At 45.3% G+C, this 20,007-nt stretch overlaps 1 protein-coding gene across 1 annotated transcript in view; it reads right to left on the bottom strand.

The window, feature by feature from the left end:
* Window positions 1-243: 243 nt before the first annotated feature.
* The window catches only part of ROR1 (receptor tyrosine kinase like orphan receptor 1), a 55,247-nt gene continuing 35,483 nt past the window's right edge, over window positions 244-20,007 (bottom strand). Inside the window, exons 4-8 of the mRNA XM_082483607.1 lie at window positions 13,283-13,410; window positions 11,737-12,054; window positions 10,610-10,855; window positions 5,588-5,799; window positions 244-1,716 (exon numbers count right to left, since the gene is read on the bottom strand). Of these exons, the coding sequence (XP_082339733.1) occupies window positions 292-1,716; window positions 5,588-5,799; window positions 10,610-10,855; window positions 11,737-12,054; window positions 13,283-13,410 (2,329 nt within the window). The 3' untranslated portion in view covers window positions 244-291. The remainder of the gene's footprint in view (window positions 1,717-5,587; window positions 5,800-10,609; window positions 10,856-11,736; window positions 12,055-13,282; window positions 13,411-20,007) is intronic.

Below are 20,007 nucleotides of genomic sequence, written 5' to 3'. Positions count from 1 at the left end.
TATGAGAAAATGTTTTTACTTAAAAAAAAAGTTCCCCTTCCCCTTTCTGAATTGTCGGTGGCACTTAGAGAAACAATGCGTCCATTGACAATGCCGAGTATTCATACCACAATGATCTTTGTCTGGTTGAGTCTGCTCATCCTGCTAAGCAGTTAAACTTCACAGAAGATACTTGCTGCAATGTCTGTTAAACAACCAGAAGAATCTGTAATAAAATATTTGAATATAAATCTTTTCTACCACTTTCTAGTTTGAACTGTAAATAGTTATATTTACAAAGGCCTCGCTTATTTACAACTCAGCTGAAATCATAGATTCATTAGGTCCATGGATGCTGGAGTCTCCTAATAGGGAAGACTGCTTTGAGTCAATTTTGTACGGTTTTTGAGTTTTATTTCCAAAAACTGTAATACCGATCCCCCCTGGATGACTAGGAATTGACATATGAGAAAGCAAAGGAATATTTGCTTCCTGGTTGGATCCCGAAGATGGCAAACTAGTGACATGACCTGTGCTAGTCGATCCACTGGCGCTGCTCGGAGAACGACTCTTTGGTGGAGGACAGTGCTGGATTACCCTGGGCGGACCTTGCGGTTGGTAGTGGGCAGCTGGGAAAGCAGCATATCCTGGTGGAATCGGGTACCCGTTGATGGGGATATATCGCTGGTTTTGAGGTATTGGTGGTCCGATGAAGCCGGCGATTTGGCCTTGTGGTATACCTTGTGCTGGAAACATGTAGTTGGGGTACCTAGGATTACTGAGATTACTAACTGGACTTGCGCTGAGGGAAGTCGTTTGAGTGGTGGCATTCCCACCGGAGGGGGTAGTAGAACTCGTGTGACTCGAAAGACCCTCCCACGAGCGCAGCCTGGCATGGATTTCTTTAAATCGTGGCCTCCGGGATGGCAGATCATGCCAGCACTCTGTCATCAGGCTATACATTCTGGGAGGACAGTCTTCAGAGCACGGCAGCAGTTGTCTTTTCCTGATCATCTCTATGACTTCTTGATTACTAAATCCATAATACGGTTGAAGTCCAAAGCTGAATATTTCCCATAAAACAACTCCAAATGACCAAATATCTGAATCGGAAGAGAACTTGCCGTACATAATTGCCTCAGGTGGCATCCAGCGAATTGGCAAGAGAGACTTGTTTTGAACTCTGTAATAATCTGCCGAGTAGATTTCTCTCGAGAGTCCAAGGTCTGAAATTTTCACGTGAAGTTGTTCTCCAATTAAAATGTTACGAGCGGCGAGATCTTTATGGACAAAAAAATGACTTGATAAGTACTCCATGCCTGCTGCGATCTGGACTGCAATATGCAGGAAATCCCCGTGGTCCAGGCTGGATTTTACAGTCCCATCCTCATCACTGCTGCATCCAACATCCGAATGCGGCGATCGCATGATGAGAAACTCGTGGAGGTCTCCTTGGTTCATGTACTCGAAAAGCATGCAGACAGGCTGCTCCTGGGTCACAACACCTAAGAGGCAAACGATGTTAGGGTGATGGAGCTCGGCCATGAGAGACGCTTCTTGCTGGAACTCTGCCCACTGCTGGGGGTTGTTAAAGTCTTTTAGTGTCTTGATAGCGACGAGCTGAGCGTGGTCCATGCCTGGAAGGTAGAGATGACCCTTGTAGATCTTGCCGAAGGCACATTCACCCAGTTCTTCCATGAAACGAACAGCAGACAGAGGCAACTCCTTAGCCTTACTCTGTTAAAGAAACAACAGCAAAAACATCTCAGAAAAATAGGCCTGAAAACGTATTTTTAAGAAAAACATCTTTTCGCACAGGATGTCTGAAAGCCAAGCAGACGGACACAGGAGCTCCATGGGATGTGTACCCTTTTGGCAACCATCCTGCTGCTGCTGCGACGGCATCAGCGCCAGGCCAGGGACAGCCTGAGGGACACCAGAAGCCCCACACCGGCAAAGCTCAGGGCTGAGTGCCACCTATTCTCTGTGCACCCTCCTCCAAAATTAAATTTAGAATGACTTTTTACCCTCTACAGAAGATCAGATACAAGTAGGAAGTATTAGATCTAAATATATGCAGGAACCATCAACATTTCAGCAAGGGCACTTATATACTTGGGCTTGGCCGTTTATATACTTAAAATTGAACCTGACCGACTTCAGGAATTGAGGCAATTCACATACTTTAAGTAAGTACGTGCTGAAGTGTCTTCTGGGCCAGAAAACTGTTTTTTTAAAACTACGTCCTTGTAGCCAATTCTTCCTGGACTTTGCTATTAACCCTTCAATGTACAGTAGAGACTATTCCCGCTTACACTTGACTGAACGTTCAGGACAGAGTCAGCCAGAAAAATGAGACAGTGGTCAAAGAAAGACGAACTTTTAAAAAGCTCTTGTTATTCTGAGTGTGTATATTCACTTGTAGGCTGTAAAGAAGTTTTATTTTCAGACGTTAATTTCCACATGTGCTTATAACACCTATGCCCAAACCCACTCATTTAAGGTCCTCAGTATAGCCATAGGTAGCAATTTAAGGCTAATGAGTTTGAGATCTATGTTTTGTAAATTAATGTAAACACTAGCATTTGCAGTCCTGAAATAATAAACCGGCAGTTTTACAGTGGCAATGTAGGAAAAGAACTGACATTTAAAAAAATAATCTAAAAAATTACATTTTAGAATTAATGGATTCTAATAATATTGACCACTTATGACTTTTAGAATAATAATAATAATAATAATAATAATAATAATAATAATAATAATAATAATAATAATAATAATAGTAATAATGCCATTGAAGCAGGCAGTCAGTAGACTGTACGGTGATGGCAGGAAATTAGCTATATTGTTGAGGAACAGATGGTTTATATTATACAAATCCTTTAGGCTAAAACTTGTTTAGGTCTGGCATATTGTAAATTATATTTTAGTAATGAAAGTGAAATGACCTCTGTCTGACCTGAGGCTGGGTTTGTCTGTTTGAACCAACATAGTGGAAAACTATGAAAGAAAATGAAGTCATAAAGTTTTGGCAGGAAGGGCTCATTTCGAGTTAAGCGGTTATAAATCTGCTTAGTTTTTGTTTGACAAGTATTTGTCATACATCGGTGTACAAAATGTAAAGAAGTGTAAAATACAGATGCGGCAGCACGCCAAAGTAAACCGAGTACAAAGGGAGAGCAGTAAGAGCGAAGCCCACCGCCTCTATCTCTTTATCGGCTCCTTCCATTAGGTGAGTGACAAGACGAGCTTAGTTTATTATATTTTTTGAAGGCAATTAAGATCCCTTAAAACTGAAACAGGCTTTTGGATGAAACGCCGAAATGCTAACGTTTTCATTTGTACGAGCAAACACACATCTACCTCAGTTGGAGCTTGAAGCCTGAGCGTGTTTTTACCCAAAGTTGACATTAATACGGGATACAGTATTTAAAAATAGGATTCTACTTCCTTTCTTTTAAAATTTTGTTTGAAAGGTAATCAAAACATTCGTGACAGGCCGAGCTGGGTTTCCAAGTGGGAAAATACAGAATTAAGCATAAATATGATGGAAAGCTTTTTGCAGCGTATGACTTTGAACATAAAAAGAAAACAGTGAGGTCTATATTTGCAAACATTTCTGGGCAAGTTGCTTTCCGATGCGGTGTGCGTAAGGCATCAGTGCGTCAGCCGTCCGGGTGGAAACTCTGACCTCCTTAAAATGATACTGACTTTCCTGTTACCTTAAGTTTAGCCAGGATTGTACCCCAAATACCTAGTAGAACAGGCAGCAAGAAGCAACCCCAAATTTAACAAAATATTCCATGCAGGCTGGATGCAAGATGTAGATTTGACGCTTACCCAGTTTAACAGGTTTTGTACTATTTCCAACATTTTGATATACCGCTACTCTAAGTTGTACGTGAAAGCCGAAATTAAGAATTTTAAAGGAAAATCAAGATAAATTCACGGGGCCAGCATGTGTGGGACTGAAGAGTTAAAATATAACAACAGAGCAAACTCTGAGCGACCACCCTGCACAGATATGCCGCACAACAGTCCTGCTGGCATCACGACACCAGCACCCAGTGCCTGCAACGCTATTTTAAACAGGAATTCTCTTGTTAGTGTTATGCTGTGTAAAAACATCTCTGCGTGCTGCCTGTATTACTAACGGGCAAAAGCAGCACTGCATTTTCCAGCAGAGCCACGCAGTGGGTTTACTTTTATCGCTGACTTAAAAGGAGTCTCCTACTCTTTCGGTGAGCTGGAATTTTCCTCTGCAACAGCTTTCTGTGTCTGTCCCTGCTGCACTGAGGCTGCTGCTCCACAGATGCGGGGCAGGACCTCCAAAACAGCGACTGGTACCTGGTTGGCACAGCTCCATCCATCCCTGCCCCTTGTACTGCACTCCCTGTATCCCATTGCATACAGCTACTTAAGTAATTTTCTCCAGGCTGCCACAATTAACTCTTTATAACCTAATTCTATCAACTTGACATTTAAAAGCAAGTGACAGTGTTATCCCGTAGCTGCTTAACTGAACTTAAGAAGAAAACCGCTCCAGAATTTATTCAGAGATGGAGAAGACAGCTCGTGAAGTATGAGCATAACCTTTCCTGATGCTGAGTGATTAGCTCTGCTGAAAGCCCATCTACAGCAGCAATACATGAAGGTTAGAGTTCATATCGCTGCAACTCAACACAATCAGAATTTGGATTCATTTTGCTATGTCATTTTCTAACAAAAATAACAGCTTACCTAAAGGCACGCCTGACTGTTTCGGACACCGGAGCCAACACAGTTTCTATTCTAATGACTTGTAGATACTGATTTTCAGTCTGAAATGCTTCAAAAGAACAATCTCCACCAAGTTGTTGAAGAGAACCGGCGTGGTGTGAAAAAACAGGCAAATACTCTTTCCAGGGCGTTATTCTGCCCGTAGGTGGCAGAAGGCAGTTACAGCCCTGAAGCGGGGGATCCCCACTGGCTTGCAAATGGGCTGCCCTACCAGTAAACAAGGAGTAACCACGCTTAAATCCGAAACGGTTTTAAAAACTGCTTTGTGAACCTGGGACCACAGTGAAGCAAAACAATACCAGCAACAAGAGCCGCTATGCATCAGCTGTGCTGGCCAGAACCGCAGGCAGGTTTTTGAGGCTCTGTTTTGGTAATTTCTCTTTCTAACGGAGAGAATGGGTAAGCCTGAAAAAACACCAAACAAAACTTTCCAAAGTGATTTCAGCTGAGTGAAAGACGACATATGACTACAGCAGACCCATAAAAAAACTCCCTCGAGAAAATGCTGAATCACATCTTTATCTGCACTACTTTCTAACTTATATGAGGCAATTTAGAGATGCTTCAGGTATGGGCTGCTTGCTTTATTGCAAAAAAACCTCCAGCTCCTGTTTATCCAGACACGTGGACACATAGGAATTACCTCCACAGGTCCAGCACACTCACTGTGTTGCTGATAAGAAAAGTCCTGACAAAAATTACAGCTAAAGGCACCAGCAGAAACTGCAAGTTCAAATCAGCTTAGTATTTCAGCGCTGAGTTGATCAAAGCATTTCACTCCCTGCCTTTACGGACAGCAAATGTGGAAGCAGAAATGAGGGATTACCTTTGGTTTATAGGCGTTGAGCATTGACATCTCCACATTTTGTCCTCTTACGTGTTTAGGCTGTCGTTGAACAGGAGGGGAGGATGACTTCTGATTGTTGCGACAGATGCAGATGAAGAAGAAGAGCAAGGCTATGGCCAGGGGAATAGTAACACTTGGCACCAGGATATACAGGATTTCCATTTTATTCTTTTCCTTGGAATCCTTATAATCTGGTTCAGGAAGAAAAACAACCATACCGATGAGTGAAGTATCCCACCGAGTCAAATACATCCCTGGATCAACTAGAAGCGTTAAGAAGAATAAAACATCAAGGTAATACTACTGCAATCCGCCTTAAATGCTGTTTTATTTCCTTAAGATTAACAGAGCAATTAATTTTCTCGAATAACATTTCTGTAGGAACACAGAACGGCCAGGAACAATCTCCCTGCACCACATCAGTTCAAACCTAGTTCTGGTCCTGGAATAGCTGAATACTGTGAGGTGGCTCTTGCTTGGGGTGAAATGAAGTAATGGTCTAACACAGGTCCACAGAAAAGTTAATTTCTAAAATAGCTTATGGAAGAAAGGCTCTGGTGGGATTATGGACTCCTTATTTTAATATGTACATCAGGTTTTGTTGGCAAAGTTTCCCCAATCCAACAGAAAAGTGGTGAACCATTAAAAAGGACAGTTTTATCTCCCTATTTATTTCCAGCCTCCTGTTCTCAACATCTCCTAGCATTGGCCAAAGCATTTGTGTGGCCACCCAGGGCACTGGAACAAACAACATGTGCAGCTGAAAACTTATTTTCTAATTAGCTGTAGGTGCAGGAGCAGGTCAATTAGGGACTCTAGAGCCAAAGAAATGGAGAACACCTGTGAAATGGGAGGAAATGCATGGAAATGGCAAGAAATAGAGAGAACAGTCCTGGGGTTTACCCCGGGAATTCAGGAAAGGGGTTCAAAAAGTCTGAACACAGACAAATGCTGCAGCATAATCTTAAAAAAAATCTTACGTATGGAGGACTTGGTCTTAATAGGATTAACGGGCTAATGGGAAAACCCATCCCTCTACCAACTATACACTAATAGAGTGTCATCTGAGAAGGGTGGCAAATGCTGGCCCAAAGGACACAGCAAGGCTAGTTGAAAAGAAAATTAGAGCGTGGATAAAAAAGACGGATCCAGAAGAGGCTGAGAAGCTGGTTTATTGAATATAGTGCGAATGCTAGCTGCAATATTTGCTCCCTCCGCACACAGCTCTCTTCACAGCTAGGGAACGAGTGATTCATTTTAGAAACATGAAGCTCTCTTCTACCAGTGCCCAGCAAGGCACAGCCGGGACATCCGATGCTCACCTCCCTCCAGCTGGCTCTGGCTTCGCAGGGCACGTTGCTTAGAGGAATGGGGCGGTGGGAGAGGAGAGAGAGCCTTCGGGACGGAGCTCACGTCCTCGCGTTCACGCAGCACCCGCTTGCGTTGACAAGGACATACCTTCCAGCTGGCGTGCCCTGAGCACGAGGACGCTGAAGCCCGCTTTGCTCTGGTACTTCCCAGGAGCATTCATAAATTTTAGGGTATAATTACCCACAGATTAACACACTAACTATAGCGTGCGCTGGGAACTTTGAAGATCACCTTGAGCTGCAGGACTGGTGGCTGTAGCCTGGTTGTTTCCAAGGGAGATGGTGACTGTCTGCGGCAGCATCAGGCTTAGCGCATTCTGGCCAAATGGGGAATGTTTTATTATTCCTACAGGGTCATTTCAGTTTGTTTGTCTGTGTTTTCCAGGCTGGGTTTGCAGAAGTGCTTAGCCGCCCACACAGATATCTTTTATGCACTTAATTAAACATGAACTTGATCTGAAGCTTGGGTTTGACTCAAATTGTGACAGAGGCAAAGTTCAAATGGTTCTGGATGTCACTTTGCATAACCCCTCTCCTCTTACAGGCTCGCGCTGTCCTGCTCCCCCCACACTCCTTTTTGAGCATTCTTTTTAGATTAAGTTGTGCCATCTGGTTTTTAATTGAGAGGAGAGGTAGTCCAAATATTTCTATGGAAAGAGGACTAAAGCATCATCCCCATTACAGTCTCCCTGTGCCCAGCAGAAGGGTGCTGTGTGCTCTCACCCTCTCTTCAGCAAATGTCCAGCTCTACAGCGTGGACCCACTTTGGGTTTCCTTCCTGAGCTGCTGCTCTCTAGCACGGACACACAACCAGTGCCTTTTCCCCCTCCTTCAAAACCTTCTCATGTTTGTCTTTGCTCAGCCTCATGCTTGAATTACTCCATGTTTCACACTTCCCTACATTCAGGTTAACAAACTTTTATGAAATGAATCTATTGCAGCTCCTGAGACAACTGAAAGATACAGTTGAAGAAAGAAAAAGAAAGCATCAGCACGAGGCAGATGGAGACCTGGGCACTAGTTCATCACCTGAGCTAGTCCAGTCAAAGGGAATTATTATTCTTATTAAGTAGCAGCCCCTGCCGTGAAGCCTCATTAGGTTAATAGGTTCCTTGGGAGCCACCCTAATTAAATCCATTTTCCATCTAGGCATGTCCTGGTGAGGCAGAATGCACAATACTTATTAAAATGTGCCTGAAACGGCTCTTTCAGCCAGTGCAGAACCAGCAGAATGCAAGTTCCACATGGTATTTTGGTTTTAAAATGCAGCTTAGCGTTTAACAATTAAATTACTACTCATCTGATATAGCTCTATTTGTCTGTATTTAGAACAATAATGCCATATAACCCAGCCGTACAGAGAGTACCATTTAAGGCAGTGGTGAGAGGTAATTAAAACTCTTGTGAGGAATTCTTCAAGCCAGCGAGCCTAGCTCATTTATTATCTAGTAAAATGTTCAAATCAGAGACTTTTGCTACACATCCAAAAACGTCCTGCTTTCAGCTGTCTCAGATCAAAAGACTGAGCCAGTCCTGGGATCTCAGAGCCCATCTAGAGGGGGCCTGGCAAGCAGCCCCCCCCCCATCAACTCTTAATTACCCAATTATCCCAAAGTTGTGGAAAACACAAAATGCACGTGGCTGAAAGGTCGTGCAGCAACTGTGCAGTGGAGTACAGAAAGCTCAAGAGCATCGCTGGTGGTGGACACGAAGAGACCCCTGAGCTTGCCCAAACGCCCTGGGGCTGAGCCACATCTCCTCACCCGGACCAGCCTAGGCTCCTGCAGCTCCTGAGGTGGAGAGTCAAGCACTGACGGTACTCTAAGGGGAGTCTTGTTGACCACTACTCAGATCCCAATTTTCATACTGAAGGGCTGAAAAAGATCTTTGCAACAGTTTATATAGATTGAACTATTCTTGTGTGCTGTGTCCAGTTCTGGGCTCTCCAGTTCAAGAAAGACAAGGAACTACTGGAAAGAGTCCAGCGGAGGGCCATGGAGATGCTCAGGGGACTGGAGTATCTCTTGATGAGGAAATGCTGAGAGCCCCGGGGCTGTTCAGCCTGGAGAAGAGAAGACTGAGAGGGGATCTCATCAATGCTTATCAATATCTAAAGGGCGGGTGGGAAGAGGATGGGGCCACACTCTTTCCAGTGGTCCCCAGCGACAGGACAAGGGGCAACGGGCACAAACCGAAACACAGGAAATCCCATCTCAACATAAGGAAAAACTTCTTTCCTTTGAGGGTGGCAGAGCACTGGCACAGGCTGCCCAGAGAGGCTGTGGAGTCTCCTTCTCTGGAGATATCCAAAACCCGCCTGGATGCGTTCCTGTCCAACCTGCTCTGGGTGCCCCTGCTCTGGCAGGGGGCGGACTAGATGATCTCCAGAGGTCCCTTCCAACCCTGACCATTCTGTGAGTTTGTGATTCTGTGTAGTCAGTCTATCACTGCGCCTAATTAACAAGAAAAATAACTGAAGTTAAATGCAATGAAATAATAGCAAAAGAGATACAGGACTCTAAAAAGCATATATGAATGTTAGAGAGGGTTTGAGATGCACATGATATAGCCCATACTGTCTGCCTTTGCCCTGATCTACTCTTTCAGTAAGAACATAATTTAGATCCCATTTTGGCATCAACTCCCATCTTTTCGTTAATTGAAAAAGACTTTGGAGTAGGCTCAGAACATGTCTCGCTGCAGGAATGTTCATAACCATAACCAGAAATAATTTAATTTGGTTCTGGCTATCGAACAGTAACATCAAAAGGTATCTCCTTTCCAAGGGGAAAGGTAATGTTACTGTGACAACTTGTAGGCAACATAAAATTTTGTGTGAAACTTTGTACCGTAAATTTCCAGAAAATTTCTGGGCTCATTTCTGGCATGTCCATGTGAATAGCTGTATTTTTTTCTTGGCATGCTATCAATATTGTTATTTCTAAACGCAGATAAAACAATTAGGAAGCGTTTGTCCAGGTTTTCCATCCGTTTCCCCCGGGTCTCAGAAAAACAGAATAAAATGAGAGCTGAATCCCCATTTTTGTTCATTTTGCAAAACCAAAATGCAGCCAGGACAGTTCTGTAAACACAAACTTAAAATACAGCTAAGAGGATCTGGCAAGGTCATCTCTATGTTTTAAACGAGGCCCAAGCTCTGTTAAGCGAGGTTTGCGTTTATTAAAATGGCTCTTAATAAACCGAGTGAAAAGGAAAACGCTTTATAACCGCTTTGTGGATCAGCATCCAGAGCTCAGCTTCTGTGATCTGATTTCATTTGGGACTAAGAAGTTGATCCCAGCAGCAACCTGCAAAGCCTGGGACGCTTGGGCTGGCAACGCGCTGCTGCTTCACCACCTCCTGGCCCGTGCTCAGGTATTCCCTAGTAAAGTATCTTCATGCCACCACTTTGCCAGCTGCGTGGGCAGTGCTCGAAGGTCTCCTCGGGGCAGGGACGTTGCGGCATTAGCTGCAAACGCTGCAGTCAGCCTTTCCTACAGCTCTCTTTTCAGGGATTCAAAAAAGACACTTTGCGCACAGCTCCCCTGTTTTCAGGACAGCGCTACGGACGCAACAAAACGGTTTCCCTTTTTTGTTCCAAAATGAAACATAGAAAAAAGTAAGTAATTACCACATGCTGGGACGTCACAAAGCTCAGACTTAAAGTTCTCATCTAAGGTGAAGCACCACGGGGCGTCCTTCTGGTTCCCGGGGTTGCGGCAGTAGGAGTGGCCCCCGTTGAGCTCGGGGTACCTGATGGCGGTGAAGGTGTGGGTGTGGGGGTACTGCGAGTTCCACGGCTGGCACTGCCGCCCCGACCGGGTCACGCTCACCGTCCCCCGGTAATCTACTCCCGTGCTGTTGTAGCATTTGTGATCTGAAAAAAAAAAAAAAAAGATATATATATTAAAAAGCACAAAAATCCAAAGAGTTGGTGGGGGCAAGGCAGACAAGGCCACAGCGCCCCGGGAGCCTGCGCCGCCGGCAGCCCCCAGCCCCAGCTGGCCCAGGGCCGGGAAACCCAGTTTGGGAGCACGGGCTCCCAATTTGCTGCGGCTGTAACGCAGGGCCTGCTTTGCATTCACATTCCTGGGAGGATTTAAAGCTTATGCTTCTGTAATGAAAACAGCTTATGCCAAGCGTTTTTAATATAAGATACACAAAAGAAGTAAAAACTACAGTGGGAACCTGAACTGCAGCCATTATTTTCATACGAAGGTGAAGAATTTGTGGAAGCCACGTTTTATATTTGACTATTCGGATGTATAAGGGTTGCGAACAGGCTGCAGCCCAGCCGGATCAAAGAGCGAGCTCAGCCGATGCCGAAAAGCAGGCTGTATTAGGCAGGGACAGCCATGGACCCGGCCCCTATTCACGTCCCTCCTGGCAAGCATCCCCTATACTGCACCCACGGCCTCGCTGGAGCACGTCGGGCTGCTGCGGGAGGACGAGGGAGGCTGAAGCTACCGATTATCCTCAGTATTCAAATGCTTACGCTGTCACTGTTTCCTACTTCATATTAATTAGAAAAGACCTGAAACCAAGAAACAGCATTTAGTGTGAGCTGAAGAAATAACTGAAAATACCATTTCTGAATTTCTAGCCCCGCTGGAGTGGCGAGGGGAGAAGTGGGCGAGCGGGGTAATTCGAGAGCACGGCGCCTGCCAGCTTTCAAAGCCCACCACGAGCTCCAACTCTGATGCACAAGCCCCTACAGCGGTGGTTTTTTGCATGGAGAAACAGGCGGTTTTCACTTACTTTTATTTATGGGATCTGCCATTGGAATCCCAATCCGGATACAATTGACAGCTTCGGGGCTATCTGGCTGGGGAAGATCTTCACAGTTGGGCAGCTTTAATCTCATCAGAATCATGGGATTAGATCTTGCAAAAATATACTCTGTCTGACACAGGACGTTTTCCAGAATTTCACATTCATCGCGGCACAAGTCTCGTGGCTTGGGAGCTGACGAAGTCTCATCGCAGTAGGGGAAGGCGTAATGGCACAGCGAAGGAATAGCAAACTGGGAGCATTTATCCGACAAATGGCTGGAAGTGCCAATCATGGTGAAGGCAGCTGTAAAATATACAAAAGGATTTTACTTAACCCGGTGGGAATTTTATTCCCGTGCTCTTGCCTTCCCGGTATAACCCTCACTTCCCATTGCGACTATTATTTTCAGCTGTTCAGGTGATGAACGGGCCTTCCAGAAATACAGAGCGTTAATTACATTAAAAGTTATTAACGATGCTGATTTCGCTGACAGAGAAAATACATCTGGTTTTCAACACGGGATTAATGTTAAGTATGTTACCAAAACCCCAAACCTAATTACACCTTTCTTCCCCCCCAAATAATTTATAATGGTTTGCAAAGTCATACAATATTTGGATGTCTTCTACCCAACAGGTAGAAACCAAAGTCCCTGCAGGCTGCAGGATGACAGTAGCAGTACCTTCGCGGAAGATGACAGCTTTCGTAATATTCCGCATGACTTTTTCAACCAAAATGACATAAGATTATGAACTTTTGGCTGTATAGAAACCACTGGCCTTTCCTGTGAGCAATGCTAAAGCCTTTCTCGCAATGCTGACAGCGTTTACAAAACACAGGAAGAACACTCTAGGGGGAAGAGAAATTTGGCATATTCTGACAGCAAGAGAAATTCTGAATATAGACATGATGACTACTGGCTAGGATCTGGCTGAGATTAAGGAATATAAAAAACCAGGGCAGTATTATGACATTTATGAGGCCTCGGCTTGAATTCAGCACCCCCATCAGCACAGCATCTCCCACGAAAACAACGAAAAATGGTCCTTCACGAAATCTAAAGGGAAAACATGACCTGCTGAATTATTTATGCATATAATGTCTTACGCTGGAAGAGGTGCAGCCTCTTCCATCACCCACAGCTCTCCTAAACGATGTCAATCACCTAATAATCAACTAAGTCTGGTCTCCCTTCACTTTTCAAATCTGCTTGGGAAACAGCAGCACGAGGCTTTGAGCCGCTCCCAGAGCTGTAGATACACAACCCCTTCTTCTTGGAAAATCATTTTTAGTTTCCTTTGGGGGAGCTGGATCAGCAGAGACCCGGGGGCTGCTCAGACCGTCACTCTTTGGAGGACTCCCTCCACGGACACCGCACCACACAGGAGTCCCGGGCAAGCTTTGCGGTGGGAAGGTCACAGCAAGAGAGGATGAAGAGGAAATAAAAATAGTATTGCAATTTATAAAACTCTCGCAGCTTTTTGGGAAAAGACAGCTTCGTGGGAAAGAAGCAAGCGCAATTTTTACCCACCTGTAATCTGATTTTCTATTTCACCTTGCATATGCAAAGACTCCATATAAATGGTTCGATTCCCAATAAATCGTGCACAAGCGATCCCCCTGTAGGGCTGACAAAACCCGTCCTCTTCATACTCGTCCCTGAAATCGATCATAAAACACAAAAGGGTGAAACATTTCACATGCGACTTTGCAACAAAACGTCCCTACGGGGAGCTGGCACTTGTATTATCAGAGGCCGAAGCGAGGGGCTTACTGTGTTTGTCTTGCACTTGGCGATTCGTTCTGGGTGAGGCTCACCCAGCGCAGGAGCCCCCGTGCCGCCTTCCCCTCCATTAAGAGCCTGTGATAAGGGATTATATGGTCTTTAGGTAGCGCAGGGGGCACGGCACGGGCTTTGTGCCTTGGGTGATTTTAACCTTAAAAGATTCCCACACTGCTGCAGGTAGTTTTCAGTATCTCACAAACAACTCCGAAGTGAATATAAGGATTATTTCCTTATATTCAACAAGATCTGGAATATTTATTTTTTTAAAAAAAAAATCTTCAGCTGCCTGGTAAAAACAGTTGGGGGCATTTCAGGTTAGACAATATGCATTAATGTGGTATGAAACGAATGCTTTTTGCACGAGGGGGAAGGCTATATTGAGGAATGTACTCAGCCTCAATTAGAAGAGAAAACATAAACTGCCAGAAAAAAAGATTTATGTTTCTTTAAAGCAGCTAACATGCTGTTTCCTCTTTTTGAACCAAACTTGTACTTACTATTGACGAACATAGCAGGAAGAGTCATGCTAGCAGAGACAGAATTTAAAGCGTATATAGAAAATCAAACCACTCCCAGCACTGATACCCTTGAAATAGGAAATGTTTCTTCGATCTTCCCTGAGTGTGGTAACAGTTATTGCTAAACCAGAACCAAAGCTAAGACAGGAGTTAAATAGACAGATTTCTTTCATTAGGTGCTTTGTTTTATGCAATATAGGAGACATTTAATACATAAATCCAGATGTGAAATTATTTGCCAATATTCTTCAAACAAAGCAAAGAAAGGAAATTACTAAACCTCTGAAGAGCAGACCAGTCACTGCTTATTTCCAACAGATAACCAACAGCCGAGTGCTGGCACACAACAGATAGTTTTATGGATGTTTTAAGGAGGGGTCTGCATACGTGATCACTGAAACATGCACCCAACTCCATGAATCAGCTCTTTTACTTTCTCGCTTGGAGAATACAGTTGGAGATACTTAGGACCCATTTTCTGGAAAGACAGGACACCTCGGCTCTGCTGAGGCCCCGGCAAAGGGAGATGCCTACGGAAAATTTGCTGATAATCTCTTTGTTATTCATGCCGGTACCCACCCGAAACAGCCACGATATGGAGCTCAAATTAGGAAAAATGATATTGGAATATCCCTAAGTATGATCACAGCTGGGTAGGCAACAGGTTGCTTCCTTTGTGTGCTTTTTTTTTTTGGCAGCATTCATCCTCCCCCAGGTGCCAAAAGCCTAACAGTGGAATCAGACTATGCCTTAATAGGGAAAAAATCGGAGCTTTTTTAATCAACTCTGCCATTAGGTTTAACAAAAGCCACTTTCATCCCCTCCTGAAGACCTTGGCTGTGAGAGCTTGGAAATGCAAATTACATTTAGCCTCTTTGAAGTCACCCACCCATTGTGTGCATGGCTTAGAGCAGGCAGGCAGCCTGCAGCAGGGCTCCCCAGCGCCCTGTCACAGCGGCCAGGGCCAGCTAATGGGATTAGCAGGAAGAAGTGCTAGGATCGCCTTCCAGGACACCCCAAACATCTCCCGGCACTCCTCCGCTACCAGCTCGAGAGCACCATCCCAGGCTTCACGCAGCGTTGTTCTCCAGCTCACAGGGAGAAGCTAGACACCGTGAATTAACTGCGGTAATTTATGACTGTGAAGACAGGGGGGTGGGAAAGACGGCTGGTAGAGATGGAAACCTCCTTCCACAGACATCTCACATCAGTTGAGAAAGCAACGGGAAGGGCTCCAGGCTTCATTGGATGATGGTCCCAAGATGTTCTCAAGTACATGGAAAATTAGATTGCAAAAGTGCAACCTTTAAACTGTCAATTTAACTCTTCATTAACCACAGCGATGGTAGGCTGAGATGCCTCAGATAATGGATAATATTCAGCCAAAAGATACGCCAAGATGTAAACAGAGACACACAACCACATCCATGTGTTTCTGCATGGAGTCAGCTCTGGTGAAAATATTTTTACTCTGTTGGTTCTTGAAGAGAAGATAAACCAGCTGAAACCTGAGCCGAAAAACCACAATAGCTACTACAGGCTCTGGAGGTCGATTCTCCATTTTCTAATCAACAGATTCCCCAATAGGGATAGGAAATATTGGTGAGACACTGGAACAGGCTGCCCCGAGAAGCTGTGGCTGCCCCATCCCTGGAGGTGTTCAAGGCCAGGGTGGACGGGGCTTGGAGCAACCTGGGCTGGGGGGAGGTGGCCCTGCCCAGGGCAGGGGGGTGGAACTGGCTGGTCTTTAAGTTCCCCTCCAACTCTAACCATCCTATGAATCTATGATAATTTATTTTTCATTTATTATAATTTATTACAGCATTTAACTCAGGGATTACACCTAATAGCAGCTGCTCTTGAAGGCGATCAAGCATTGCAATTTAAGCACACAACTGGATAGGGAAGACAATACCAGGAGGAATGTGATTAACATATCAACAAAGCAAACTCACCTCACTCTGAGGCTCACCTTCAACTAAAGAAATTTTAACTGCAATAGCTGCAGGAAGCAAGGACTTCGAGAGAGCAGAGACACCAGTTTACCCGGATGGACATGCCCTGAGGAGCAGGATTTTGGAGATAATCTCAGAAGGTGAAGATTAGAGTAAAGAGGAGAGCCTGGATCCCACCACCTCTGCCCCGGGGCTGCACGCCAGCCTTGAATTCACAGAGGGAAAACATGAGATTAGTAGCTTAAATGGAGCAGGCACTACTTTGAATTGTTTTGGAAAGCAGCTCCATAATGGGGCAGAAGGATAAATGAAATGAAAGGAACGGGAGCATCAGAGTATGACAGAAGGAGCCCTGAGAGACAAGAGGACACCATCCCCTGGTCTCCGCTCCCAGAGCTGCTCTGCTGGGACATGGTGATAAAGAAGGGAAGTACTGGGCTGTGAGGGTCATCTATGGCTCCTGACAGCTATCAGGAGCTCAAAATAGCAGCTCCCATGATAGGACTCCTGATCATAGGCTGGTAAAACGTTGTTGTGGTGAAGTTATTTATTGGCACGTGCCCGTCCATGAACAAGTGGCCACATCTCACTCCCTGGCTCCGTTTCGGTATTGCCCCTCGTCAGTGGTTCAGGGTCACACGAAAACCCCTCTTGCCTCTGCATCTCTTTGTGATGTCTCTTCCCCTCCCTCACTCCTGCAGCTCAGGATGGAAATGTTTACATGTAGTATCTATGCCCTCCCTGGGCATCCCTTTGGTCCTTGACAGGCAACCAAAGCTGTGCCCAGCCACATCCAGGGCAGCCCTGGAGACAACGCTGCTGCCAATGCAGCTCCAGCTCGGCCAGATGGACATTCCCTGAGCCATCGCTCCCCAAAATACAGCTTGGGGGGGGGGGGGGGCAGTTGCCAGCTCTCCATCTGAGACCATTTCTCGCTGAACAGATTGCTGCCGAGGCCGAACACCCTCTGCTCGCCAGACGTTTCATCCAAAACCAGAGCCGTAGCCTGATGTGGAGCCCACAGCAGCACACAGAGCTCCTACGCCACTTGAACACATTCCCCACCTCCTGCTGCCAACTGGCAGCCGCTTCAGCGGCTGGCGTTCAAACACAGCAATCGCTTTCTTGGGATCAAGGCTGAGATCGCCGATTCCTTTTCCACCGTTCACGTTTTGCATACCTCGCGTACTTTTCATAAGGAAATCACAGCATCACTGCTCAAATGTGTAGCTGCTTCACGGTCCTGATCTGATTCTACCCACTGCAAAAGGATGTGTCCCTTTGGCTCAGACAGGAGGTAAATTAGGCCTGATGCAGCAATTAATGTGTTAAAATTTACGGACAAGCTTAAATCCTAATGAAAGGGAAGTCAGTCTAAGCTGTAGGCAGTGCTGATTGGGGATGGACTTAATCACTTGTGCAAATTCTGCGCTGAACTGGAGCGGTGAGCAGTCAGCACCACCACACAGGGGAAAACTGTGGACGCCAGCTTGCAGGAGCAACTTCAGCGATGATCGCAGGGCAGCTCATCACTGCTCAGGTCTGGGTGCTGATACCCCCCCCAACTCCCACTACTTCCCCTGCCCACACCCCGCAAAGCCCCAGCGACCGTTCAGTGAAGACCCACGACAAAAAGGAAAGCGCCCGATTTAAATGACCGACAGATGATACAGCACTGTAGTGTTTTAGGATTATTTCTTTTCAGATTTGGTTTCCACTCTGTTTTCTGTTTGGGTCTTTAAATATTTCAAGCCTTGATGTTTATCTTGGAGCTTGCCCACTGCTTTTAGATCCCGCTGCAGTTTCTCCTGCGACAATACTTCTGCCTTCATGTAATAATAGTACCACGGATTAAATTTACACTATGCTCAGGTGTCTTTAAGTATCTGATTGCACAAAGTTTACAGAAGACTGAGAAGAGCTTTGAAGGGTGTCCACACCAATTCACTAACGTAATCTGACCTCACCTAGAGCCTCCATCAACACGGGATGCACTGGTTCTTCATACAGCTCAGACTCGACCATCATCTTTCTACAGGTTACAGCGGCTGCATAGAAAGATCAGTCGCAATAAGGTATATCATGTCTCTCTGGGTACATCTGAATATGAGTAAGTGTCTGGATGAGTAAAAGGATGCTGTCCTTCACATAGAGTTTAAGATGGCAAAGGTCTCAACAAGGGTCACCTAGATGGAGCCAGAAGGAGAGACCAAGTCACAGCACACAAAAAAAATTGCAAACAACTCACAAAGAATTCACTGTCACCACTTGGGTTCATTTTCCCCTCTTTAATTTTCTTTTGTTTTGTGCTAGCAATATTTACATCTGTCAACCCTGGGTCACCAGCAGCTTTTCACATACTGAAATGGTAACAAAATAATAAACCAACCCTAAAACAGAGAATGGCCCATGCAAGTTCATGCTTCTCCTCCTTCCCTTTGCTTCTCACTCAGACCCTCCCAATGGCTCTCTCGGTGGTACCTCACTGCACAGCGAGATCCTGCTCTTCTGCCTGGGACGTTCTCTTCACCCCATCCGACTTGGGCACATTGAAGATGTAAACATGAAAGCAAAAGAGTGCTCGTGGCTCCATGAGCAAAGGTCTTACGGTGAATGAAAAAGCCCATTCAGAAAAGGCAGAGCGGTTTGAGACTGGAAGACCATCCATCGCTGGGTCTGGCACCACTGCGGCACTGCAGTGTCGAAAAGCAGCGGTGCTTCACACGTGCGATAGAGGTGTTGCTCTCAGTAAAGGTCACCCCCTTACTAATGTCTGCCGTGCCCCGTGTGCCACAAACTCCCTGGCCCTTTTCCAGGCGATCTCAGGATCAGCAGGAGGCAGCAGGACCAAGCTCCCAAGACAGCGATTGATTAATAGAAGCTCCCCGGGGAACTGTTTCTTATGGGAGATACAGTAATGTCTAAAAGCGTGAAAGGAAAGGAAGGGAGGACCAAAATCTCTGACTTTTCCCAGGGATGCCAGAGGAGGTAGTTACATGGGCTGTGTCGGGAGAGATGTCTATCTCATCTGCTCCCGGCGTGACGGCTCCAGTGAATGGAAAGGTTGATTTGCCTCCCAGCGCAGCGCCTTTCTGTTGCAGCCTGACACCAGCAAGAATTTCTAATTGCCTGACTTGAAACAGCAGCAGCTTTTTAGGCATCCCCAAGCAAACCAGCTTGCAGCCGCCGAAAGGCAACAACAATCAGTTTGCAATTTGTTTCTTACCAACTCGCATTAAACCTGGAGGGGCTGCATGGAATCCACCTCATCCAAACACATCTCTGCAGTCCAGTTTCTAAACACAAACCATTTCTGCAAAATTCTCTATTCCACTTCCCAACATACTGCCTTTTCTTTGCCAGTCTTTTTCTAAATTACCAGAAAGTGCCCGAATCTAAACAACATTCCCAGCAGACATCAACAACGGGTCCAGGAACTTAGTTTAGCAAAAGCTTTGTAACCAGGCTTTGACATGAGTTCACTTAGAAAAACTGAACCTTGTGAGATCATGTTGTATTTATTTTTACAATATCCAATGTATTAAAATACATATTCCAAGGATGGTGTAATTGTGTGGTCATTTCTACCACACCCCACGCATTTCTTTCCTTTTTTTTTTTTTCTTCCTTTTTTTTCTTTTGCTTTAAGAAGGATTTGCTTGAGTACCCAACGAGAAAGAACCATAAATACAGGTCTAATTTTGATACCTTGAGTGGAAATGGGCACAGGAGGGATGTAGGACAAGGCAGGACAAAGAAGTCCCAAATGCTGTGCGTGTCCCAAGACAAGAGGTAGGAGCATCGCTCTCCCTCCCGATGCCCATTCCAACACCAGCCCGCTAAGATACATACTTACACTTAGGTCTGTTAGTTGGTTAGATGGGGTCATTGGATTACTATTATTTTGGTAACCAAATCTCTAACTGACAGCAATGTAAACAAGGGGATGTACACAGAGACAGTGAGGATTAATAAAAGCAGCAAGGGAAAGGCCATC

Source organism: Vanellus vanellus (genome assembly GCF_965231255.1).
Source record: "Vanellus vanellus genome assembly, chromosome: 5".
NCBI lineage: Eukaryota > Metazoa > Chordata > Aves > Charadriiformes > Charadriidae > Vanellus > Vanellus vanellus.
Note: the sequence above shows the minus strand (reverse complement) of the source record. Positions and strands in the feature narration are given on the sequence as shown.